The sequence below is a fragment of the Vidua macroura genome, chromosome Z, assembly GCF_024509145.1.
Source record: "Vidua macroura isolate BioBank_ID:100142 chromosome Z, ASM2450914v1, whole genome shotgun sequence".
In the NCBI taxonomy this organism is placed as follows: domain Eukaryota; kingdom Metazoa; phylum Chordata; class Aves; order Passeriformes; family Viduidae; genus Vidua; species Vidua macroura.
The window spans coordinates 62811985-62838698 of record NC_071611.1 but is presented as its reverse complement, the minus strand read 5'-3'; the positions used below and the strand labels follow the sequence as shown (position 1 = coordinate 62838698).

The 26714-nt window shown below is 33.9% G+C and overlaps 1 protein-coding gene across 3 annotated transcripts in view; it reads right to left on the bottom strand.

The window, feature by feature from the left end:
- Positions 1-26714, bottom strand: part of SLF1 (SMC5-SMC6 complex localization factor 1) — a 37970-nt gene that overhangs the window by 4577 nt on the left and 6679 nt on the right. For all 3 annotated transcript variants that reach the window (XM_054003608.1, XM_054003611.1, XM_054003609.1), the window contains 12 exons: positions 23171-23302; positions 21789-21842; positions 18194-18352; positions 17469-17635; positions 16023-16160; positions 15200-15365; positions 8613-8757; positions 6429-6574; positions 4341-4507; positions 3744-3847; positions 1710-1802; positions 1140-1322 (listed from right to left, as the gene is read on the bottom strand). In XM_054003608.1, coding sequence (XP_053859583.1) covers positions 1140-1322; positions 1710-1802; positions 3744-3847; positions 4341-4507; positions 6429-6574; positions 8613-8757; positions 15200-15365; positions 16023-16160; positions 17469-17635; positions 18194-18352; positions 21789-21842; positions 23171-23302 — 1654 coding nt within the window. The remainder of the gene's footprint in view (positions 1-1139; positions 1323-1709; positions 1803-3743; positions 3848-4340; positions 4508-6428; positions 6575-8612; positions 8758-15199; positions 15366-16022; positions 16161-17468; positions 17636-18193; positions 18353-21788; positions 21843-23170; positions 23303-26714) is intronic.

The following is a 26714-nucleotide window of genomic DNA, read 5'->3' as shown; positions in this document are numbered from 1 at the left end:
TCAACTGATAGAACTGAGCCCAGGTATTGGCTTGGCATGTTAGATGCCAAGGTGACATGGCACAGTAGAGATATAAAACACCTGGGAGCTATAGAACTGAGACTCAGTAAACAAGGTAGAACTGCAGAAGCAATGTATTGATTATGATCTGGTGCTTGCACAACAGACACAGACACAGCCTTTAGGGGGCAGGAGAAGACTGTAATTACAGAGGGTCATATGCCAAGAATCTATTAAAATTTAGTTTCTCTACCTTAATTAATAGGCTGCCTAAATACACTCTTCTGCCTCATGACTAAGCACAGAATGATTTTTACTAAAAAAATTTGGGTTCGGCATATAAAGCACAGTTTAAACTTAAACAGTAGGGCAATGGTACAGATATTGCAAAAACTAGTTCTAATAAATTAATTAAAAGAAGAGTTGTTATCCAAGATGATTCTTTATGGATATTTGGGAGTTTGTTTTAAACATGCTAAATGAAATACATTGGTACAGTACATACTTCAAGATACAAATACCCTGTCTCTGAATAAAAAGTATTGTTTAAAACATTGTGTGCTTGCCTAAAGGACAAAGTACTTTTTTTAGAAACTAAGGCATCCCTCCCACTATTATCCCTAAACAGCAGTTATCATTATTACAATATCAATTACTTTCTTAAACTAATTACTAACCTAATTGTGTTTTTCAAGAGACCATCACATCAATTTTCACAAATGCTGAAAAAATTTATGTTGAAATACATGAATATATAGAGATTTAACTGATCTGGTTTTGTGTTGTGGTACAAATAGATCAAAACAATAGAAAATACTTAGCCTTGATTGGTGATTAGGTAATTTTTATTTTCATTAGTGGATAATATAATTGCAATGCATATGGTGTAAAATGCAGGATAAAAAAATTACCATATTGGAAAAACCTGTAGAAATCTTGGTTAATTTCATATTCAGCTGATCAAGATAAGTGTGAAAACAGTATTATTTTTATTGTAAACAAACCAGCTTGGCTTAAAAGCATTCTAATATATTTCATAATAACTTTGTATTTTAGGAAACTATCAAGAAAAACACTGAGAACTTCATATAGATTCAGAACAGTGGATAATTTCCCTAAACTAGTTTAAATGCACTCACCCCCATGCTGAAGTAGCAGCTTGCCAATTTCTACATGTCCATTTGACAGTGCATCATGCAAAGGAGTCACCCCATCCACTTGACTGAGCAGGTCTACCTCTGGACAACGCTCCAGAATTTCACGGACACATGCTGTGCTACCATGGTTACAGGCTTCATGCAAAGGCGTCCAGCCAGCATAATCTGAATTATAAATCAAGGGAAGTTTTAAAACAGCAGAAGTAGTACTGAAATGTTAATAATGTCATTCATTAGACAGGAAAACACTTTACTTTTTTAGTACTCATTACAACTGGAACGGCAGCTTGTGATTTCAAAACAAGAAATTCTATTGAAAAACATCTGAAAAAAAATAGCATTTTTAAAAATCAGTAGAAAATGTGATGTTAAAATACACTTCAGTTATAAATTCATCTTACCTTAATGTTTGCTGTAAAGCCCTCACTCTGTGTTATTTAGAAAATAAAGAGTTTTAGATTGTATAAATACAAACGTGTTACCAAACACACACTAATATAGTTCTTTACGTGTCTTAATTTCTTGGTTCTGTAGAGAAAATGAGTAACTTACCTTTAACATTAATGTCTATTCCCGGCAAAGAGAGAAGCTGAATCAATCTCTCCACTCTGTTACTTCTGCAAGCTTTATGCAGGGCTGTCTCTCCTACCATAAAAAATTAATAGATTACACTAGACTAGACAAGATAGCAACTAAAGAAAATAATCAAAGGGTCTGGAACTAGGAGACCTGCTTATGAGCAGAAAACTCAATAATGAGTACGATTTTCCTTTATCCTGTTTAAACATCTTAGAAGAAAAAAAACCCCACGGAGCTTCTGTTCCACCAGAGATCCAGCAATGAAATTGTACTGCAAATGGTTTAACACAGGAATTATCTCCCCTCTAGTTCAAGATTTAAAGCTTCAGTCACACTATAAAAGCACCAAGTGATCACAAAACACCAAAAAATACTGGGTTTTGAAGCAATAAAACTTTAGAGTGCAGTTGCCCTCCCTTAAATTTATTCATGAACCTACATTAAGATGTATGGTTCTTTTTACACAGCATTTATAGCTTAATTCAAATGAATGTTTCTGGCTAAGTACAAATGCCTCTACATACTCAAGTATAAATCAAAACTTCAAATCTATTAGCAGATGGTTTGCTGTTTCTCAATAGGCTCTCTGACTTGGCTACAGCAGAGAAGGAGGGGAAAAAGAGGAAAATTAATAATAATAATAAAATTAGTAGTAGTAGTAGACCCTGGGGAAAAAAATTCTAAACCTTAGTACCATGTACAGCTGAAGTAAGTGTGAAAAATTAAACAGCAAACAAGTGAAAGCTGCTGCTTATATATGTACACCACTTGCTTCTGTGCAATAAAAACTTCAGACACATTCTAAATGCTGTTTTCTTTTCAATAATAGATTAGCTTTGAACAAGAGCCAGAGGCAAGTCCTGATACCAGGTGAAAGATGACGAACCAAACATCTTAGAAATTCAAGATATCTTAGCCTAGATCTCTTAGCTTTTATAGTAAGATTTACATGGAACATTTTGTTATATTAATACCTTTACTATGTAAATCTGTCAGCTCCATGCCCATTCTTTCAACAGCAGACACTAATAATTTTAGCAGGGGAGAATAGACAAAAAAAGCAGGATTGGTTTGCTTGGTTCCACTTCCCTCCCCCTCCCCTCTCAAGTCCTTCAGCTCACTTTTCTTCATAGAAATCAGATGTAATAATTCACATCAATTTTACTTGCAAAAGCAATAAAAACAAAGGGATCCAATTTTAAAAATGTATGGTCTGACTCTGTTGCTGAAGTTTTTTTTAAACCTTTAAAAGAGGTGAGGTCTTCTTTTGTTTGTGATAATAATTCTGTTTTTATTTTTTTTTAACAATTCCAGCTTGCTTTTGCCAGTTTTTTTCTGAGCCTTCTCCTGGGTGCCATATTAATAGAGTTTTAGGTAAATTTCTGATGATGAAGATGAAAAAGTAGTTCCAGCAAGTAATTCTGTAGTAAAGCAAGCCTCATGCAAAGTACAATTATTAAACTTGTGTAGTAAATAGGAACTAAATTAATTACTGCAGTGCTGTTTTATTCCTTAGGTACATGAGTTCCAGTATAGTTAAAACAAAAGCCAAGTGCATTTCATAGTCTGGGCTGAATGCCTGGAAGAAAACAGTCCATATGCTTAAAACAGCTATGTAACATAGCATACTCCTCAGTCTTTGTTCACAGAATGTCTAGGACTCAAAGAGATGAAGACTGAATTATACTTGCAAATCAGAACACGTTGATCCTACCAAGCACAGGTTGAGGTGGATTAGCAAAGCAGGCAAGACTGGAATGAGTTCACACAAACTGCATACTGTATTTAATGTATAGAAGGAAGAGGGTAATGAAGAAGCCAACTTTATTTTATCTTATATACAAATTCCTCCTTTTAAATAGATGTTGGAAAAGAGAAACATGGACCATAAGAAAATAATTCTTGGGCATAAGCTATCATTTTAGTCCAGCATTCATCAGGGGAAGTTTTTAAACATGAAACTACACATTCTAATCACTTTAAATTAGAATTAGATATGTAGAATACCTTTAATATTTCTCTTGTGTACCGCTTCAGCCAAAAGATGACTCCCTCTGGTGTGTGCAGTTTGGACTTCTGTTTTTGCTCTAAGCTTATTAAAGATTAAGTCACTGAAAAGAAAGCAGAGGGGACACATTTAAAATTACTATTTCATATTTAATGTGTATGTACTTAATGGTTTTAAATGTGTACATACAGGGTACTTAGATTTATCCATTTCAGCATCATTTCTGAAATGTCTTAATTACATAATTTCTATGACATTTAATTATAACTGTATTTAAAACAGAAATCAAATAGGACTGCCCACTTTTAAACTTTCTTTGAAGCTAATTCTATGAACAGTGAACTTCTGTATATACCCTATAAATTTAATATTAGACAAATAAAACTACATCAGTGTGCATATACACTGAAATTGATGATCAAAGAGAAAAGGGGAAACCCCAGGCCAGAGGTGTTACAGGCTTACAATAGAGCTTTCTGTCAGTTGAAGTAATTTGTAGACAACAAAACAGGTCACATAAAGTTCAAGAAATGTGTCAGGTCAGAAGCTGTCCCCCAAAGCAGAATAAAACTGGTGATGTTATAGGTATTACTTACGGTAGATCAGGCAGCACTTTGACTTGATTCTGCTTATCGTCATTTAGCATCTGTAATGTCCTTTGAGACCCAGGGCATGGCTGTTGCCCTATTTTCTTTTCCTTTGCTTTGTGTATCTCTGTCTCACGCATCCCTATCTCTCGCAAAGCAGGTGAATAAGAACAGACCTGTTGCATAAGTAACATTTTATAAATTAGGAAATTTTCTTTTGTTATACTTGCTGCAAAGTAGTCATCTATATCCACATGTATCCATCCATATTCTTGATGTATCTCAGTTTTTTAAAATCTGATCCAGTCAGTCAGTCATCTGAATGACTGTACATCTAGATTGTTTCAGTTTGTCTTTTGCATTCCTTTTTATGTTTTTGCAATTCACTCTTTACATTGGCCTCAGTGAGTGGCTTGTGTCTGAGACAGAAAATGGGAAATTCTAGGCCTCTCTCAGGTTTCTGGCAGCTGAGAAAATCTGGATCTTTTCAGCTGGACATAAGATTGAGTATAGTCAAATGACTTTCATGTATTAAAACAAAGTATTTACAGACTTCCCACTCTTAAACCAGGGAGCAATTTGGTTAAAGACAGACTCACTCCACTCCTTCATCTCTTCTGAGATGAGGGGTTGGATTAATTCTTTGAGCATTGCAAAGGCAGTAAGCCAGTTATCCCTTAGGTGCTCTCTATTAGGACAGCCTTGGCTATTGTAGATGTTAGCCTCTTTCCAGTAACACAAAGACCCACTTACACTGCTCATTTAAAAAAGTAATTTAAGTTTCTGCAGTTTGCCAAAAGTGTAAGAAAAAAGGCTAGTGAGGGGAATTCATCAAACATACAACAATTATATTTGAAGAAAAGTATTAAGGAAGGCTTTGCGTATTTAGCAGTTCACTGTAGATCTTGCACGCAATGTGCAGTAGGTGAGGAACGCCTTATTTGCACCTTCACTGCACATTTCCCACCAGGGCGTTGTTGAACTTAGAGAAAAGCTGAGCTGATAAGATGCTGTATGAGAAGAACTGGCAAAACTGGAAAATTTTTACTGTATGGAATGAGAAAGAAGACTTAGTCATACTAAGGAAAACAACAAAAAGCACATAGACTTGTTTCAAGCACTCTAACGATTTTTGAGTAGTTGCAGAGAGTGATCAGTAGGCATGGCAATGCTGAAAGTAGCACTTCTGCTCTATATGTGGCCATATACATCAAATATTAGTATGCAGTTGGTTTATGTCAAGAATTCTGACAGTCTTTTGTTCAACCTCTGTTTAAATGTGCTGTATTAACAAACAATGACCTCTCTTCACAATAAATTCCTGCAAAATTTATGAAAACTTATGTATGGGAAATGCACAAAGGTATAAATTTGGGTTTTTTTGTGACTCTACCTGTAGAATAGTAGAACACGGACAAACAGCTATGGATTCCATATTCTGTTTAGTCATTAGTATTAAGATGACTGAAATGAGACTCTAGATTAGGGCTTGACATTACCGTGTGATTACCCTGATTTGCCTGCATCCTGCCAGCAGTCATGGCTTTGAGAATTTCTTTTGTAGTTTTTACCATGTTTTTCCTCACCAACTATCACAAATTGTGATTTGAAGGCAAGCAAAGGTCTGTGAGTAGGACAAAGTTTCTAAGAGGAGAAACTCACAGGAATACATTGCAGTTCAAAATCATAAAATCTTCTATGTAACAAATGCCTGGACCTATCTCTTCAAAAACCCTGAAAGAAAAGGTAGCTGAGAAAAAATCACACTGTACTTGGCATTCTCCTTAAGTACAAATGCAACATTGCAATCATTATATCAGGGATTACTTTTAAAAGCTTTCACTGTTGTTGCATTTTTTCATTTTCATGATAACTGCATGTAAACAGATACCAGATGTGACAAATTCTCTGGCAAGAAAAATCTTACTATTGTTCTGGACCCAGATCTCAGAAAAAGAGAAATTTAAATGTATGGAACACATGGAAAGACAATGCAGGCAACAAACATGACCTTAGCACACAAATAAAAGATATATTGCAAGACTTTTATGAATCAAATTACTTGTAAAATACTGAAGTGTGGTAAGTTTTACTTACTATTTTCTGAAGAGAAAGATATTCTGTAGAAACAGCAATATTCCTCTGTAAACACATTTGTTTGAAAATTGCTTCTGCAACAAACAGTTGAAGCCAGTCGGATGGTATGGCACAAATAAACATTTTTAATTGACATACAGAAAAATCTGGATAAAAGCAATTGGAAAAAAATAAAGTAAGCCTAAAAATGAAAATACAGAAATCTACATACCTAGTTATCTAGAAAACAGATCTTCCAGGCTTTTTGCTCCTATTGCAGATTCAGAAGCTTATTCTCCATAAGAATTACTAAAATTCTTCACATTAAAATAGATTTTAACAATCATCTGGTACGATGATGACATACTGAGAAAATGTTAAACATATTTTAGAAGACAAAGCATCACTTTTTGTGTGAAACTTTTTTAAATGCTGTTAATACAATGTTATAAAACTTATGCCTTTATTTTGAGAATAAAATTATTTTTTGTGAAGTTCTGCAAATGATCACCTTTTAAATCTTGAAGAGACATAAATTCAGGTAAGAGTTATAACAAATGAACAAGAAATCTGCAAATACTGCAGGTGACCTACAAATTCTACATTAAAAGTCACCATAAGAAAATTGCAACCCCATTCAGATGTACCAAATAGCTTATACTGTTTAAAAAAATGCCCCACACAGTGTCAGAGAAACTTACATATCCATACAACATGTATCAATATATATCAGGCATATGTCTGACCTACCTCTGTTTTGGAAAAGAAGACAGAAAGACTGTTTTTTTTTCTTACAGTAGTAAGAATTTGTATTTTGATTCTAATAAAATAATTTTGTCAAAATAACAACTGAAATGGTTGGAAAGTAAGACCTGCAAAGAGGAAGGAAATCTTTACTGTACTGAGGGAATCTTCTGCTACAAAGTGCTCATAAATTACCTGATCTGTAGACTCAATCAAAACAGAAACCCAAGTTTAAGAATACATTTGCTACTCTAAGTATAACTGAATTCAGAAAAACTTACAACGATTTTGCTTTGAGTGCTGCAGATTGTACCAAGTGGTACAGGTCAAATAATCTCTATAAGCAGACTGAATCCTGTCCTTGTTTTCACTTTTATATACTGGAAATTAATAAAGTCTTACAGAAATATTTACCCAAGATTGTCCCGATTATATGATGGCTAAAAAATCAATTGAAGTGGTACATATTAAAAGCTCCATTGATTTAAACACCATGAAGTTCAAACTGATTTGGCCTTCTAAGGACTAAGTCAGCCTATAAAAATGCTCATAATTTGCTTTCTGTAAGACTGAAGTGGAACAAATTGTCCAGAGATTAAGATTTTAGTGTAATTTCTTTTCATGATGGTTTTTCCCAAGTGTCCAGGTAGAAGGCAGATACAATTTAAATGAAGCTTACATATACCTGTTACCACAGAAAATGATGATTGGTAAAGGAGTCAGGGGAAGCTTTGGTGGGAATTGATTTTGAAAATTAAATTAATTCAATACTTTCTTGAGATAATTTTGTCTTCCAAGCTCCACAACCCCTTGCAGCTAAAAGTACAGATACCTCAACTGATATTCCATATTAAATGATAATGGTTGGGTCGTGACACTTCTGTTTACCTAGTCTAATGAGGAGGAACTACAGTAATTCATGGGACTCAATGGAATTTTCTCCCATTCCCTCCATTACGTCCAAAGATTTGGAAGGAGACATGGAAATGTTTCATTTGAAGTTGTAGGAGTCACACAGTTCAGTGTAGGCTTTAGACTTATGACTGAAGTGTCTTTAGCAATCTATTGATTTTCTGGAGTGATAAAATTTGCCTGAGTTAAGTAAGGTGCCTCCGATTGCTTTTCTGAATTTAAATTTTATTATGATATGCTCAAAGCTTCTCCTAAACTGACAAGAGAACTCCAAAGATTTTTTTTTCTTCCTCAGACTGTATGGTCTTGCTTTCACATCAACATTTAGACATTTATTTAGAGAGATTTTAATAAGAAAACCCGTTCTATTTGATCTTTGTTTGACACCAAAAGACACATACAAAATAAAATGGTTTCCTGCTATGTACACACCATGTAGTGCACAGCTGCAACACAGGGTAAAAAACAACTTGAAACTAAACCAAGGATTTTAATTAGGACTTAGTGTATCCAATTAGAAGACTTTTGAGAGGCCTTGCAAACACTCACCATCGCATGAAATGGCAAGGTAATGCGCCAAATCAGGAACTTGATGAAACACATTTCTGTCCATAAGCAAACCTGAGATGATCCAATAGTCCACTACAGTTCCAAGAATTGCATTTAATAGACCAGCAACTTCACTTCTGAAAGCCTAAATGGAAAAAAGCATAGGTGTATCTATTGATCTGTAATATATAAAAAATTCACACTGATAATGTACCAGAAATAATACAGAGAACTTCTTTAGATAAAAGCCCACTCTGCTGGATGTCACTCCTTCACTGGCCTTTCTTCTGCTCAAAAGCTAACTATTGCAGTCAGATTAACAAAATTAGTGTTAATGATGCCATATCAATTAAGATTTGGCACTGGAGAAAAACAGGTTCTATAAAAACATCATCTAAAACTATACGCAAAATGGTGTCAAAACTTACAATTGCAATGTGATTTCTTTTTAGATTAGGTTTTGTTTAACCGTAAGAGTGCAAGTACTGCACTTACTCCAATTAACCTTGTGTTTAATTGGACAATTGCAGGGATCCTTTTCTCCCTGCTCTATTAGCATTGCCTTTTTCTGAAGATTTCATCATGAAATAAAGCTCTTTTTGTGACTATGTATGTCTGTGCCAAAAGGGAAAAGGATGCAAAGTGTTAGTTTCCTCCACAGAAGAAATTTTGGCAGTCACTTTGCAAAAGGAAAACTTTCTTCAGCTACCAAAAATTTCAAAGAGATGAGCAGCTGCAAATTTAGGAAAAAAGGCATACTTCTGAATATTAGCTCTACAATTTTCTACCTTGAACAGGCACACACACACACAAAAACAAACAAAAAATATATATGTATCCTTATGGGTCCCTTCCAAGTCAGCTTATTCAGTTATCCTGTGAAAATGGTCGTGAACAAGTAAAGAAAGCTGAAGTGTGTTTTCTTCAAGAGGCATCAAGACAATAGACAGGAATTTAGCTATCCAAACACTACCATGAGATAGATGAATATATTTATTCACCCATATGAGAACTTAATCAATACTGGTCAGGTAAAGCAGTGTTTCTAATGTTTGAGTTAGTCTTTGCAAGGTCGCATCTATCTACATATCTTTCTGAGCCATAGTAGAAATACTTTATAAAATGACTCTGAAATAAGTTATTCCTCTGATCACATGTACCAGCAGATGTTTTGAAAGCACAGCTTGGAAGAACACAGGCACCATAGTAGGAACACATTAAATTCATCTGACCTAGGACTCTACCAGAGAATTACTATTGTTACAGTAGAGTACCAGTTGATATATGGCATTTTGTGAAAGATAATGAGTACTTGAAACTGGACAATTTTGGGTAAGAGACAAACCAGACTCAATGGGTAAACACTACAGTCAATGATTTGTCTGATACTCCTTTGAGAACAAAATATGTTCAAGGTTGGTTTAAAATAATTTACTAGGATTCTTTAGGAGCTGAAATGCACCAAAACCACTTTGAGCATCAATAAATCAAACAGATGTACATATGAACAATGGAGACAGTGACACAGAGGACAATAAAAACACTTTAAAGTAATTTGTTGAAAACTACACAAATACTGTCACTACAGTTAACAGTTACTCGTCACTCAAAAGAAAAGGAAAAAACACAACAACAAATAAACACAGTTTGGGGTGGAAGCATAATCTCCATCCCTCAAGATTTTAAGAGCTGGCCAGACAAAATCTGTTACGAATGTCATCTCCAAGACTGTTTCCAGGCCTACTTCCTCTTACTTTCTTAAACTCTATTTGATTTGCTTTGCCCTTCCTTTATTATGTCATAATACTTTATTATATTTGAACTGTGAAATCTCATAATGAAAAAAACCCTGAGAACACAGATATGGCATGTCAAAAACCTGAAAGTATGATTTTTAAACTAAAGTTTAAATATTTAAAAGGGTACATTTACACTCCCTATCTTCTGAGGATTTAGGAACAGAAACTGAAGAACAATTTAAAATATCTGAAATGCATTTAAATTTCCCTTAACTATGCACACCTCTTTCACTGGACCCCAAAGCAAAATACTGGGTGAATAATATAATTCCATCAATAGTTCTTTACTGGAAATAAATTTCACAAACACAGCAAATAAGCACAACTTTAACAAAAGTTAAGTGATAGGACCAAGGACATATAGATGTAATCTGAAGTAGACAGAGATGTAAAGCACAAGTATTTACATTATCTTTATGGTTTCTAAATCACTACCTTAATTAATTTATTTATGAAATACTTTTAAGAAAAAGGGTGGGGGTGAAAGCAGACATTGAAATAATGACTGTTAATGCTGCAAGTATTAATAATTTTTCACATTCAGATATATAGTGACTATTAAATGTAGCTGGTACACTAGCTGCATCTACATTTGCCCAGCCAAGTATCTCTGCATGCTGCCAAGACAAGCCAAATACTGCCAACTAGTGTAGGCTTGGCTGGCATTTTTGTAAAGAATGGTAAGACAAACTATGAGCTTCTCCTCAATATTTTAAAGAAATGGTTCAATGCTACAAATGAGGGAGAAGGAGAGGGAAATTGGTCTAATTTCCTGAAAGGACCATATATTCTAAAAATGTTTAAATGTTAACATGTTAAAAGTATTTTCAATTTCAACCACAAAACAATACACAGTAATGAAAACATATGCAGTATTAAAAAGTAAAAAAAAAAAACCCAAGCTTTTCCATTAAACTTGAAATTTGCTACCAGGTATGACAGTGCCAAGACCTCTTTTTCCCCACTCTGTTCCTACAAGAAGCTGGGAGGGGCATCACTGAGACAGATGACCCAAAATGACCAAAGGCATTCTAAACACTGTGCTCAGCAGTAAAAGCTGGGTAAAGGAGGAAGAGAGGATGTTCGAAGTGATGGTGTTTGCCTTGCCTAGGAACTGCCATGTCTTACGAAGCCCTGCTTTCCAGGAAGTGGCTGAACATCTGCCTGCTGATGGGAAGCACTGAATGGAATCCTTATTTTGCTTTGCTTGTGGGTAAGTATATGTTTCACTTATTAAACTGCTTTATATAATGTCATACATTTTTTAATTTATCCTTCTGATTCTCTCCCTCAATCCAATGCAGGGTGGGGACTTACCTGCCAGCTGAGATTGACCCACTACACTATGTACAGCTAATTAAGTAATATGCAGTGAAACCTCTTTCAAAATTCTCTTCCTTGTTCTTATTGTTGAAAATCAAAGCTATCTCACTCAGAAAAGCATAGAAGTGGGAAGAAGCTATTGACTGTGTTAGTATACAAAGGTCACATCACTTCAACTGACACCTGTTAGCTTAGCAAATGCAATTCCTACATTGCTGTTCCATTTAATGCTTTGTCAAGTCAAATACAGTGCTACGGTAGCAGACATTTAACAGTGTGCTTTTACATATAAAAGTTCTCATAGGAAAATTAATTTTAACTTTTTTACTTTGAACTACTGAGTTATTTTAAAACTCTAAAGAAGGGTTTTTTTTTTTCATGTGTTGTAAATGTAGTACTCCACAAATGCCTAAAACATACTTCCAAAAAAACTACTGCAAGTAACAGACCAGAAAGACATTTGGTTCTACACCACACAAATTTATACTATGCAACTAAAAACCTGAATGAATGCCTTTGTCACCTCTTTGTCAGGCTATGTAAGACAGCTTTTTTAAAAAAAATCCCCACGAGTATTTTCAGGGATGAAAAGCATTTCTGATACCATCTGTGACATTGTGAAAAACCATGCAATAGCTCAATGCAACTGGAAGTGTTATAAGCAACATACACATTCCCTGGTAAATTCTAAAACTGAATTAAGAAATTTGATTCAAGGAACTTTGACCAGGAGTTCCCCCATCAAACCTGTTTAAATAATATAAGAAACAATATATGCAAATTTATTTTAGAATTATATTAAAAATTTATCTGAAGCTCAAATAATAGGAAATCTTTTATGTTCTTTGGCAGTACGTTTTTAACTACAAGAACAGTGTATCAATATTATTCCACCATTTGTCCAAACAGGTTAACCCAGTGATCAGTGAGGACATCCAATTTCCTACCAATATTTTTATTGTGCTACTTCTAAAATACAGCAAATTCTACCTAACTCCAGAAAACAAATGCACTCAACTTCATGCTTTGTTTTTCGCTCTTTTTGGACTACTCTTTTTAAATGGTGTGTTTACACACATACATAAAACATAATTTTGCAGCAACTCAGCACTAGAAGAGAGGAAACATACACAGATATTTTCCCTGCACTCTTTGTTGCAACAAAGCGCTCTTTGTTGCAACCTCTTTGAATCACAAAAAGAGAAAATCTGATTCTAAAAAGCTAAAAAAATTAATAGCTGCTCACTTTTACCAGTTAGAAAATATTATATTAGATACGTTCAAAGAAAGAATTTAGTTAAATTATTCATCTGTTTCCACTTATAGATATTTTCGCTGAAGAACTGTACAGAAGTTTGGTATATCACAACATGCATGTTTGCTTCTTCCTACAACCTGCTCTTACGTGCACTGAGAAATATGGTCAGCCACCCCTTTGCAATGTGCTACCAATCACATGCAGACAGCAACAATACCCAAAATCATTCCTTTCATTTGCATTTCTGAATGGCCCTACATGCGTCTTGTCAAGGTGTTGCCTCTTAAGCAAACAGCTTTTATAAAACAAAACTGGTAACAATGACTCATACCCTCAACCTGAAGACAGAAAGGACAATTTTGCACCCTGTATGCTACTTCTAATGACATGGAAATACTGTGTATTTATTTATGCATCTCTGAAATGATAGAAAAAGGAAGGAGAAAACACAGTTCTGTCTGCACAGCTAGGGAGGTTTCACTCTTTTGATTTTCTGAATGACATTTTAAACTGTGTAATGGAATTTTAAAATTAGTCTGAAAATACAGAAAAATATCAAGCTTTAGGAGAACAAGATTGTGAGTGAATAAAGGGATAAATGAGTTTGATTGTAAAAATATGGTGTTTCGGTTTAGAATTTAATTTTGCCAAAAATGCAATGGGAAAGAAAGTGCAATAGATAAATAAATATGAGGAACAAAGCTGTTAGAAAAAACATAATATACTACAGATATTATGAGGCAACAAGCTGCTTTTTAAGGCTAGAATTCAACTGTGTAGGACAGTTCACACTACAGTGCATAAGATCAAAGTGAGAAAGCAATAGACATCCAGGATTTGTGCTGAAATGACAATTCTGATATATATGTATATAAAACAAATAGAATCTACACGAGGCAGATCTCTGTGGTTTATGCTGTGTGTGAGGATTAAGCTTATTTTTCATATACGTAGTACAGTCTGACAAAAGTGATTATTCTGCCAATGCAAGGAAAGGTTTATGAGAAAGGCATGGCTTACAGTGCTGGAACCCGTCAAAGGAAGGTATAGCAGAAAAAACTAAATGGTACCTACACTTAAACTGCAGATTCAACACCAGGAAAAATATGAAAGCAATGTCATTTTCCAAAGAAACAGAATGGCTACTGACACCAACTGCATGTAAGCCTGCTTGCTGCTCAGTACCTTTGAAAAGATAGGTTGCTTAAATATAAATATGGGTATAGAAGCCTAATTTTAGGCACTTTTAAAATATCTTGACCGAGGATAAAAAGCAGCACTGTTTCACAATGTCTTGCTTTGATAGCCCTCAAAAAAGGTAGGAGGTCTGGCTAGGTAAGATGATTGAAGCTCTCATTATGTTTAATCTTTTTGCTTTCATAGCATAATGAATAACTACTTGGTATTGCATTGAAAGTGCTTTTTTTCTCCCTGAAATACTTGATTTTCTATTGTTCTGTTACTGTATGGAACAAGTGAATGGAGTACCTATTTATTCTGTGCTCTCACAATAATTTAAAAGAGAATGCAGAGACAGCAGTTAGGTTTTATTTTATGTGAGAATCTAGAAGTCAAAGATGTTTTACAAGGCCTCTTGCCTCTGAAAAGAAATAGGTGGTATAGAGGACACTTAGTATCTTTCAGGTCAATGTCCTGCTGGTCAGTAGGTCACAGAATAGCAATTAAGTTGCCTTCAATTACATTTTTATGTTAAATCCTAGGAAATATTCCAAATGAAACTAAAAGGCTTAGGAAGAAAAACAGGGCATTTTATTACAGTAAAACAATGCATATCTAGCAAACAACAAAAAAATTGTTAGTTTTGTTAGGTTTCTCTTTGAAATGTTTCCTGAATTGTATCACTGTAAAATGAGATAATCACTTCTTTCACTACACCATATTGTTTGAGAGAACAAGCTGGTGTCTGTAATAACTACAGTAATACCTGCTGGTAAGGGCATGTGAACATCTGAATGTAGCCAACAAGCTACTCATGACTCGTTTCTTCTCTACATATCTATATAAAAATCTTATGGATCAATTCATTTCTTTAGTGGAGCAAAAACCAGCACGCTTCACAACAAAAGGCAGCTATAACAAGCAGCTGTTATACTTACATATAATTCCTCACAAAAGAATGAACAAAGGGACGCCTTTAAAAAAATATGTCAGTCTTCATTATTTTAAAGTATAAAATTCACACTCACATCATTTTTTCCATTTAATTCTCTATGGGAAAATATGACCCAATCTGCTAGAATATTTATGTGTTTGGTAAAAAGCACTGCGGTTCCACTTTCAAGCAAGAATGTCTTCAGAAGAACCGTCTGTGGCAAGACTTGTTGATGCTGTGAATTTGTTCCTTCAACCAAACTGTAAAAAAAAAAAAGTGAAAAGACCTAAAGCTTTATGCCACTTTGATTATTATAGTTACCAGACAGAAACCTTGTCTTCATTCAAAATACACACAGATTTGGCGATTTTTACCTATGGAAAGATCAGACACAATTTCTGATGAAGAGTAAGTACAATGATGATGACTACTACTGTTAGACCTGTGGAATCCTAATACTGTGCCACTACTTACATAAAGGCCACCATTTCTATATAAAGGCAAAGCAAAACCTAGACTTCTTTTATACTTCATAAACCAAGGAAAGGTAATTGTTTCCCTAAGATAAAAAGGAGATAACATTTATTTGAATTAAAAAAAAAATCAAACACATGCATAAGTATATTCAAAATGCTGCTTGTGTACCTTAAAGAATGAATAGTGAAGTACTGCAAATCTAAAAGCACCACTTTATGAGCAAAATGAAATGCTTATTGGAATAACAAACTGGAAAAGGCACAATGTCTTAAAACATTATGAAAAAACCTATGAATTTACAATAAGCAAACTAAGAATTGAGAAATATAAATGGAATTGCTAAACTGCTTTCTAGAGCAGTATCTTATCAGAGATGTATACAATTTAGGATACAAGCTGCTGCAAATAAAGAAATGCATGTATTTGTCTATAAATCCCACCTTTTTGTCAGAAACTCTACTTCGCCTTTTACTAAATCAAAGAAAAACTTCAATAATGTTTTATGAATTATCCTCAGTTCATCTTCTGTCCCTGAAACTGTGACTGTATGACAAACTGTTTCACAATAAAGGCAAGACCTGGAAAATAAAAAACAAAAAATTCCATTTGTATGACAGAAGTAAGAGATAATCTATTGGTAAAAAAGTCAACTTTGAATCTGGTCTGTTTTGACAAGGAAATAGTTTGCTCCCCAGCAACAGTCAATATTTTAAAGCCTAATTTTCTGGTTTTAAAGCTTTTTTGAAAGTAAAAAAAAACAAAAAACAAAACAAAACAAAAAAACCAAAAACCAAAAAAAAACAAAAAAAAAAAAAAAAAAAAAAAAAAAAAAAAAAAAACACCAAAAAAAAAAAACCATGTCTGTGACTGAGCTTTTCTGTTCCAGATAAAGATTTTGTATTATAGTGTAAACTAAATAATTTAACTGGATTTCATTATTCTGTCTCTACTTGAGATATTGTACAATTACTATATTAAACAGAACTTTAAAATCCTTCAAATGCAAGCTAATTTTGTAGTATTTTATAGACATGGCAACATCCTACAAACTTCTGTTCAGATAATGGTTCATACATACTACTTGACAGGACTACAGATTGTCAAACATGATGCAGATAATTCTGAAGTGACATGAGAACACTTTTTGTCTAGAATTTTGAGTACTAGAACCAGGTATACAACTTCTGGGTATTCCCATTCTCCAGGAAGTACTAAAAGACAAAATACTTCATCTAAAAGATAAAATCTCTTTCATGTACTTCAAGACATGCTTACAATCACACACATTCACATATCTGTAATCATAGTTGTATCAAAGTATTTAAATATTACTTGAGGTTTTTTCACAGCCACAAGAAGAGGTGTAGTTTCTTTTCCAAATGAAGAATTAATTTCTGTTGATACAAATTACAAAAAATAGACTCTGCTTTATCTTGAGAACTTAACTATCCAAACAGCTCCTAAATACTGTCTTGTCTTTGTAGATGTAGATAAGATATAATCAGACTTCTTCAAAAATATGGTAAAGGTTATGTTTAAAATCAAAATACATCATGAAACTTCATGTTTGGTAAGATAAGCCTTGAATTTGCTTTTTAACTGCAGATATATGCATGTGTGTGTGTGTGTTTATATATAAGCACATAACAGCAAGAGTACACAGATTACTATACTCTATAAAGAGCATAAGAAATAAAACAATTTTAAAAAATGAATAAGGCTAAGAAAATGTACTTATTTTTCTTTCAAAAAAATTCATCTGCCTGTGAGCTAACACTTTTTGAAACATAAAGTGAGATGTCCAAATCTGTTACAACTCTCCTCTGCTGTTTCTGAGTTGGGAGTAACATAACTATTGCATTCAGTACCTCATTAATCATTCTTACCTTACAAGCATCTCTATCAAGGACCATGTGCCTTTCTTACAGATAGGACACTGAAGAAGATCCAAATAATACTTCAACATCAATGGGGACTTCCAGGGAGGTTCACAATGAAGAACAAGGTAAAAAACATGACAAAGTTTGGCAAAAAATATTGTATCGGTGTTTCCCTGTAAACAAAATGAGAAAATAATATGGGCTCCAGACCAGCCAAAGATCTATATCTATAATCACTAAGAGTTTATTTATTTTCTTTAATCTTTACAATCTCAAGTGACCAAATTTAATCACTGAAGTAACATGCAATTTAATGCACTACTCCAAGGAGAAAAAAATGTTAAATAAAAAAAAAGGGAAGAAAAAAAGGAGAACTTGCTCTACTGTGATATGCCAGTTGAATGCACCACTGTTTAGAGCAAACCTTGCTCTCAATCAACCTCTCTATCTGTAGCATACTAGCATAGTGCTGTTTCTAAAAGTAACAAAAATATTTATAGCCAAGACTTCCACAATATTTAGAGCATTACATTCATTTGTTTTGCAAATAAATACTAATTTGAAAAAACCCTTTTTAAAATCCTTTCTTATTTTTACAAGCACATTGATCAGCACAAAAAGAAGGGTGAATGGATCACTAAAAACTACTAAATACTATGTCAGAAGCAAAGATCATAATACTTCCATTTATTGCTTTTATTTTTAATAATACTTTAGTCTTCATCTCTCACCAATAGTACATATTCTAGAAGAGGATGAAGAAGTTGCACAGGAGGTGCACTGTACATATGGCCTGCAGCAAGTTCTGTGACTACGTCATGAAGTAAGTCCTCTTCCACTAATCCTTGAAGTATAGACCAAGTGCTCCTGGACCAGTCAGTACTTTTAACCTAGAAATGAGATATCATTGTAAAAAAAAAGATAGCTTAAATTAAAAAAACCCTTTAACCAACCAAGTTAACTAACACAGGTAATACCTAAGTAAAATGTGGGTATTATATATCCTGGATCCTGACAGGATAGAATTTATTTTTGCAGTAGCCAGAGGGGATGTGACTAAGACATGGAGGTTATTCTATACCACTTTACATCCCTGCCAGGGCAGGGGGAAAGGGACTCTCATTTCCAAGCAGAAGGGGTCCTTCCAGTCAACATGATCTTAATGGCACAGGACTTCTGTCTTATTCTCTGCCACTCATGCCAGCAAAACTCTTAACTTTACGGCTTTCAGAGAACCCAATCAGATGCAGTAGCTTCCATGAGATGCTGTATCTGCTCTGCAATTTCCCTGTTACTGTCTGTACTTTCAGCTTTCCAAAGATCACAAATTAATGACACTAATGAGCTAGTGAAGGTCTCAGGTACATTGCTATTTACATCTTTCCTCTAGTTCTGATTCAAGCCAAAGCTTATGCACAAGCCAGCTGCAACTCTATTGCATGGCTTTCTTCTGCCAGGTAACTACTCTTTTGAAATACAGCTTTTTTGTTTGAGCACACAGCCTGAGGCTGTGGTAAATTCAAATTTCTTGTAATTCTGGGATAAAGAGGTGCAGCTGAGAGAAGAAGGGTCAGACTGATTGGACTGCTGGGAATTAAACAGTTACATACATTTATTGTTGCTGTAGTCTCGATAACTTGTAGAATTTATTATCTCTGCCAAAAAGCCTGTCTCTTAGAGTGCATTAATAGAATAGTTCAGATAGAATTGTTATTAAAGAGCATTGAGTCCAACCATTAACAGCATTACCAAGCCCACCACTAAACCATGTCCTTAAGTGACACTTGTACCCATCTTCTAAATCCCTCCAGGGATGCTGACTCCATTACTGCCCTGGGAAGCCTTTTCCAGAGCTGGACAACTCTCTGCAGGGAGAAATTTTCCTATTATCCAATCTAAATATCTTAATAATTAATATCAGTTTATATTTTAAATTGACAGAGATTTTGAGTCTTGTTGAGGATTTGAAGTCTAAAGAATATACTGCTATTAGATAGCTTCCAAAAAACGTTCCAGTAAGAAGATAAAAAACATTAGAAGCTCTGTTTAAACATGAAAAAAAATCAGAAAGAAATTATAATCATGGTTAAATCACAGCTAAAATCTCAGTGAATGAACTCCACCTTAGCATTATACTTAGTGTCTCTGCAAATGTCTCATATCTCAGATTCCAAATATAAGCCATTGTTACATCAACAATAAATAAAGCTGCTCATGTTGACAATTTTCTTTTAATCAAGTCTTTGTGCATCTGGTATTTGCAACTCACATTTATTTCAATCTTCTCATTCATATATGAACTATTAAAATCTCCACTAAAATTTCCTTTGGAAATAATGGTTGAATTCATACTTTACAGCACATCTAAAGAGCAATCATAAACTGTTTACTGGCAGTCAAAGAAGAACTCCTCTGCCACCTGGATTTAAGTTGTAAGACTATACTGGGTGCATACAAGCATGTTACTACTGACCTTCACCTGGTGATCACACCATGATCCAGCTTTATATATTGTGACTGAAATTTTTATTTTTTGAAAATTCTGTACTAAAAGAAACAGTAACATTGATGCATTATTTTGAAAATACACTAAAATAAAGACGTTTTGGGAAGACTGTGGTACCTCTTGCAGAGCATTCAAGTCAAAGAGAAACTATAGACTGGTTTTCAGCACATTTATGAGAGGTAAAGAAGGATGATACAAAACTGAGGCAATAAACTTCTGTCAGTATCAGGAGACACCTATTATTGATGAGACTTCATACTCAATAAATTGTCCAAACTTCACTGGCTTGCACTCTGACTGATGAGGAATCAGCAGCTTCTTGTGAAGCACTGCTGATACAATCATTAGCACTTTGAGCAGAAACAAATGAAATATAAAGGTCCACACAATACATCTTTTACATTGCATGATGTGGAAGGAAAGCTGACAAATCTTCCTAGCAGATTCAAACTGAGATGACAAAATAAAGTAGGCAGATCTAACATGTTCATTTAGTTTGTAGGTTTGATTTTACTTCATTAGTATTATTGGAAATGTTTACTGGAGCTGTTTATAAGTCATATATATACTTACTATAGAAGACAAATATGATATTAAGGCTAGCAATGGGTATTCCATAAAGCAATAAAAGTGACAGAACAGTAAGAAAAGTATTACAATTAGGCTTAAAATTTCCAAGCAAAAAATGGTATTTTTCTTAAGAGTACAGAAAAACAATTTCAGCTTACATGTGTTAAGAAAGGTAATTTTTTATCCCATTAATTCAATAAACTACACACTAAGATTAAATTTCAACACAAACCTCTTCAAGAACAGAAACACACATAGCACTTTACAGAACAGTGATGGTGTTGGACCATGACAAAAGTATTTTATTCCTCATATTTTAAAAATAAATTTTTTTCTTCTTCCTTCCTTATTGTCAATAGAAAGAAATCAGAAAAAACTGATTTCAAGTAACCAGGAAGCTAACACACACTTCAAGGGTTTCCCTTTTTAACTTTTAAGCAACAAAAGTTATTATATAAAATGCACTACTAGTAGCTCATGGCCACTGTATAAAATGCTTTTTGAATACTAAAGAGGCAATGTTTCAACATAGTTTATATATTTATTCTTAGTAGTATAACTAGACAAGGCAAAATTTTTAAAGTATTCATTTACTTCAGGTATTTATAACAAAGAATGAAATCTGTTGCTGACCTGTTTTATGCCATTTATTTGGCTTAATGGAAATAAAGAGTAATTGAATAGTACAAACACAGGAATTAAATCAGAGTGACTATGAAGACAGGACTGGAAAACATAAAGCATTCTACTTGCACTCTGTGCTTCAGCTGACTCAGGAAACCCACATGATGAAGTATCACGCACGTGCTGAAAGAACAAGTACTGTTTCTTTTTACAGTGAGATAACCTCTAGCTAAAATCTGTCTCTACTAGAAAAAGTAGTGCTAAAAATTGTGTACACTCTATTTTACTGCATAAATACAGTGCTCGAGTAATTTAAGACGCTTTAAATCACATTAGGACATCTTTGCTTTTTGATTTCCTGATGTTAATAATAGGTAAGGTTGTCCTAACTAGCAAGATTAAGCGGTTTCCTTGTAATAAGAAGGACAGTACTAAAAGTATCACAGGGACAAAGAACATTCAAGACCAAATGATGCTCTTTAATGCAATATTAGCTTTATCAGAGTTTTAGATAACCAAAATCTAAAAATGTTTTTTGATAGCTAATTTTGCAATTAAAGTATGTTTGTCTAACTTAATAATAAATTCCATATGCATAACATGCCTTCTCTTTAAATAATTCTTACCTCCAGAGTGCATTTGTTCAGCTGGTCTGTTTGCATAAGTCTGTGCTTAATAGTCTGTAAAACAGGATAAAGTCAACCTGCACACTGGAAAACAGTCAACATATTCAATAAATAGTGCATGAAACTTCCCAAATGACAACTTCTATTAAATGTAGTTCAAGCACAACCTAACATTTAGATTTTTCTATTTAGATTGTTAAATTATGAAATAGGAGACTAATGACTTAAAAAGAATAAAATATAGCCAAATTTTCCTTCCCATTTTCCCCTGCTATTGTCTGTTTCTTTTATGTGGTTGCTCTGTAAGGACAGTGTTCCTAGATTAAATAACTGGAAGTTTTCAGGTTTTCTGTGGCAAAATGCCAACTTTGGATTCCTCTTGCATGCAAAAATATGGCCATAGGTATTGCTATTATTGTGTAGTATTACAATGTTACTAAAACATGTTACTGAAATATCCTTAGGAGAGACTGTCTTTGAAGGGTTAATCCATCTGCTACATAATAGTTTGAACCAGAGCACTTGCTGTATGTAAAATACATGAAAAGTTAAGAACAAATGTATTTTTTAAATGTCTGGGGGGTATAGCCTTGATAAAATGTCACTGATAAAAGATGTAGCATTTGATGGTGCACAGATTTAACCAGCATGAGTCTTCTATTTGTAATCTTATGTTTAAACACTGTATGTACCTTGAGGACTTAAAATTTTTAATTCTTCCACTACTAAGAACTTACAGTGCTTCATGTAAACAAGTTCCTACAAATATACTTAGACACAATCATCTGCATCACTGTAATTTACAGAGATAACATATCCTAACTCAAGGTATTCTGCTGCTTTCTCTTGATTTGAAATAGTGCTGTTAACTACTAATGTAGCAATTTTATCAGGATTAGATCTGTGACAACAGAAAACCAAAGGAGTGCATCAGCTCTACTTTCAACTTGTAATAAAAAACATTCATGTGAGTCAACAAAACACTGGCTCTACATTGTTTTGAAAAATGTTTTAACATAAGTTAGCTAGATAACAGGAAAATCACAGAAAGACTGTAATTCAAAGATATCTTGTTGAACAATATTTACTACTATTTACCTCATCTATTACACCAAGGCTTTAAGTAGTATACCCTGTCTTCTACACACCCATGACAATGAATTGCCATGACTAAGTTTTATTTTAACTAATGGTACATGTAGTAAATATGGGATTATTAAATATTGCAGGTTAAAAGGCCTAAAGGTATGTCAAGTATCTACTTTATTAGCTCAATACTAAATGAAAGATAGAGGTTTTTAATATAATTCACGCAACATAAAAATATAAAATTATATGTATATAAAATATATCATGCTAACAAAGCATCAACTGTTACCTACCGCAGTAAAATACATATGTTTTATAATAACATTTTTCATTTCAGCAAGTTGCATTTTAGACATGACTTGGTCTGTTTCTTGCGCAGCCAGGAAATGGTTCATCTGTGTATCCTTGGGATTTTGTATTTCATTCTGCAGAGCAAAAAAATAATACTTTGTTTCAAAGCTAATGGTCTAAACAAGGTTTATGTGCTAGGTCTTTCTATATATTGTATTGCAAACTGCATACACCTGTGTATTGTTTATGTAATTGTGTAAGGGTCTACAACATGTGTCAGATAAAGAGCTGCTGGTTTGGAAACCACTGTACAAAGTTACAGCACAGGAATTATCAAGGTAAGCTTCCCTTTGTTTTCGTTAACTGACTTTAGGTCAAGTCACAATCTCTGTGGCTGAAACAAGGACTATTTCCCTACAACAGATTCTCTCTCAGAACTTTTCAAAAACTAAAACCAGAGCTCACATATTTTCAACTGGTCAAAAATAAAGATATAAAGATTTTATAAGGCATTTCTTATTTGTCTATTCATTTCATATAGACACTACAATGAAATCTTTTCAGTTCTTGCCTATAAACATGAAACAAATTAGTAATTTAAAATTTAATAGGTTCTACTGTCTTATTTTTTCTTTGATATTTTGTCTGTTTGTCTAGTAATTAATTCTGAGTCCACCTATCATTTTCAGCTACTTCTTCAGCATAGGAAATGAGGAAGCATTTATCACATTAGTTTCCAACTCATTCTGAAAAGACTGTCAGTAACACCACAAAGTAACTTTTGCTTGAAAAAAATAACTATACAAAGTATTTTAAATTTACTTAATGAATTGAGAACATACATTTCAGTAAGAGTTCAAATGCATGCTTTTCATGAAAGATACACAGGTTAAGAATAAAACACCATGTTTGTTTAAGGTAAATAAGCAGGTGACCACAAAACCAGACTCCTCCTGCAGTGGGATGAGTTAAGAATCATCAGATGGATACAGGTGAAGTATTCCCTTGGCCATTTCTTATTGTGAGCAGGTGTGGAAAGCTTGGCTTAACTTGCCTAACAATTCAAATACTTCAATCTGATGGGTGAATCAAGTCTGGGACATAACAGTAGAGAAAAAACACAGTACTGCATGCAATGACAAGGTGCAAAAAGTTTATAATTCCCTGTTTTCAAGATAAAGTTTCAAAAGTTACATGTCTCATCCTATTTTCAGATTTTTCCCTTAAGTGTATTGTTCAAAACAAACATATTTGGCATGTGCATAACATATCTCTAAACAAATATTGAGAACAAAAATTTCTTGCACATTTCAAAAGAGAGCGGAGTATTTTTGGTAACTAGAATAGAGTTCTAAATAGATTTTGATGAGCCATGGATAATTGAACTAGTCTTCACTAGTCTAATGCATTAACTAGTCTTTACTTCGTATGGCCCTTTATGCACGTTCGTTTCAATATGTTCATTAAAACACTTATATTCAAACAATTTATAGTACAATTTTGGCAAAAATTGGAAACTCCAGCATACATCTAAAAAGCTTTTAAAGTCACTGTTTAAATATGAGACTAGCTTCCTAAAAAAAAAAACATACATGTGTTTTAATATCCTGAACCAATAAATTTGACACCTTATAGCATCATGTAACCAGTGATAATCCCACACAGTAGTTTAACAGTAGACTTACAAGGCTGAAATAATAAGAACAGATACTGAAATATAAACATGAAGCAAAGACGTAGTTAAAAAAAAAATCACACCAAAAATACTCTGAACACCAGTGGAGTTTCAGGTGCCCTAAAAAGAATATAAAGCTATTTTGCTAAATCCATCATCTATACACATATATGTATTAATTTTAAAATTCCATTACACAGTTTAAAATGTCATTCAGAAAATCAAAAGAGTGAAACCTCCCTAGCTGTGCAGACAGAACTGTGTTTTCTCCTTCCTTTTTCTATCATTTCAGAGATACATAAATAAATACACAGTATTTCCATGTCATTAGAAGTAGCATACAGGGTGCAAAATTGTCCTTTCTGTCTTCAGGTTGAGGGTATGAGTCATTGTTACCAGTTTTGTTTTATAAAAGCTGTTTGCTTAAGAGGCAACACCTTGACAAGAAGCATGTAGGGCCATTCAGAAATGCAAATGAAAGGAATGATTTTGGGTATTGTTGCTGTCTGCATGTGATTGGTAGCACATTGCAAAGGGGTGGCTGACCATATTTCTCAGTGCACGTAAGAGTAGGTTGTAGGAAGAAGCAAACATGCATGTTGTGATATACCAAACTTCTGTACAGTTCTTCAGCGAAAATATCTATAAGTGGAAACAGATGAATAATTTAACTAAATTCTTTCTCTGAACATATCTAATATAATATTTTCTAACTGGTAAAAGTGAGCAGCAATTATTTTTTTTAGCTTTTTAGAATCAGATTTTCTCTTTTTGTGATTCAAAGAGGTTGCAACAAAGAGCGCTGGAGGGGAGGAATGAGATTTATATTTGCTACAAGTAGCAGTCAGATAGCATGACTATAAATTTATGAAGTTGGAACAATCTAATGACTAATACGCCAAGTACTTCTGGGATAAAGAGAAAAGAGAGTGTCCATAACATTCTTTGATAAAGCTTAATATATCTGGAAAGTGCTGTGATTTGATCGCCTATGTTTTATTCTTTTCCTTTTAAGAGACTGGAACCTTGGCAGTTTCCTGAGTTCTTTGGATTCACTTAAATAGAAAGCTAATGTTCTCTTGGTTTCTGAGGTGAGTTCCTTTAATGAAATCAAAGCAAAAAAAGATATGTGTAAATTAATGGACTCATTAAGATGGAAAGTTGTTATCTCACCTGGGACGAATTCAAGATGCATAGCAAGAAACACATGATTTTGATAGAGATCGATAAAAGATGACATAACCATAAAAATTTTACATTAAGCCATCTATGAAAATGTCCATCTTAGCTGAGAGGTTTAAATGAGAGCAACTTCCCTGAACAAGTTTCATTAAGAAACTTGTAAGCATTATGGTAAGAGCCCACATTGATGTTTTATTCAGGATGTAAACATTGAGACTTTCCAACCTTCTCACCCTTCTGCAATACCTTTACTACAGGGAGAGCTAAGTGCTTTGATCAGAAGAGAACAAAGGATTTACAAACAGTAAAAACCACAGTTTTAGCTCCTACTTGCTTACAAACAGTAGGTTCAATTAGCAGTTGATTAAAGTCACCTCAGAGTCTGAGAACTAAATGAATATTCTGAAGCCTTTGAGTAGTTCCAGATCAAGATACTAAGAATTTCTGAATGGTGCATCTGGTAAGCAAACAAGTATGGAACATGGGGCATCTCTCTTAAGGGAAACAATAAAACAAAATTCTGGTTCTAGTGAATTCTGCACTAGCACAGGACCACATCCAGATGGCATTTGGAGACTCTATGGCCTCTTCAGAAAACCTGACAACAGTGTTTCATCAATCTCACAGCAAGAAAACCCAAGTGGTTTCTGACTTTCCATTTGTACTCATTTTCCTGCAACTGGGCACCA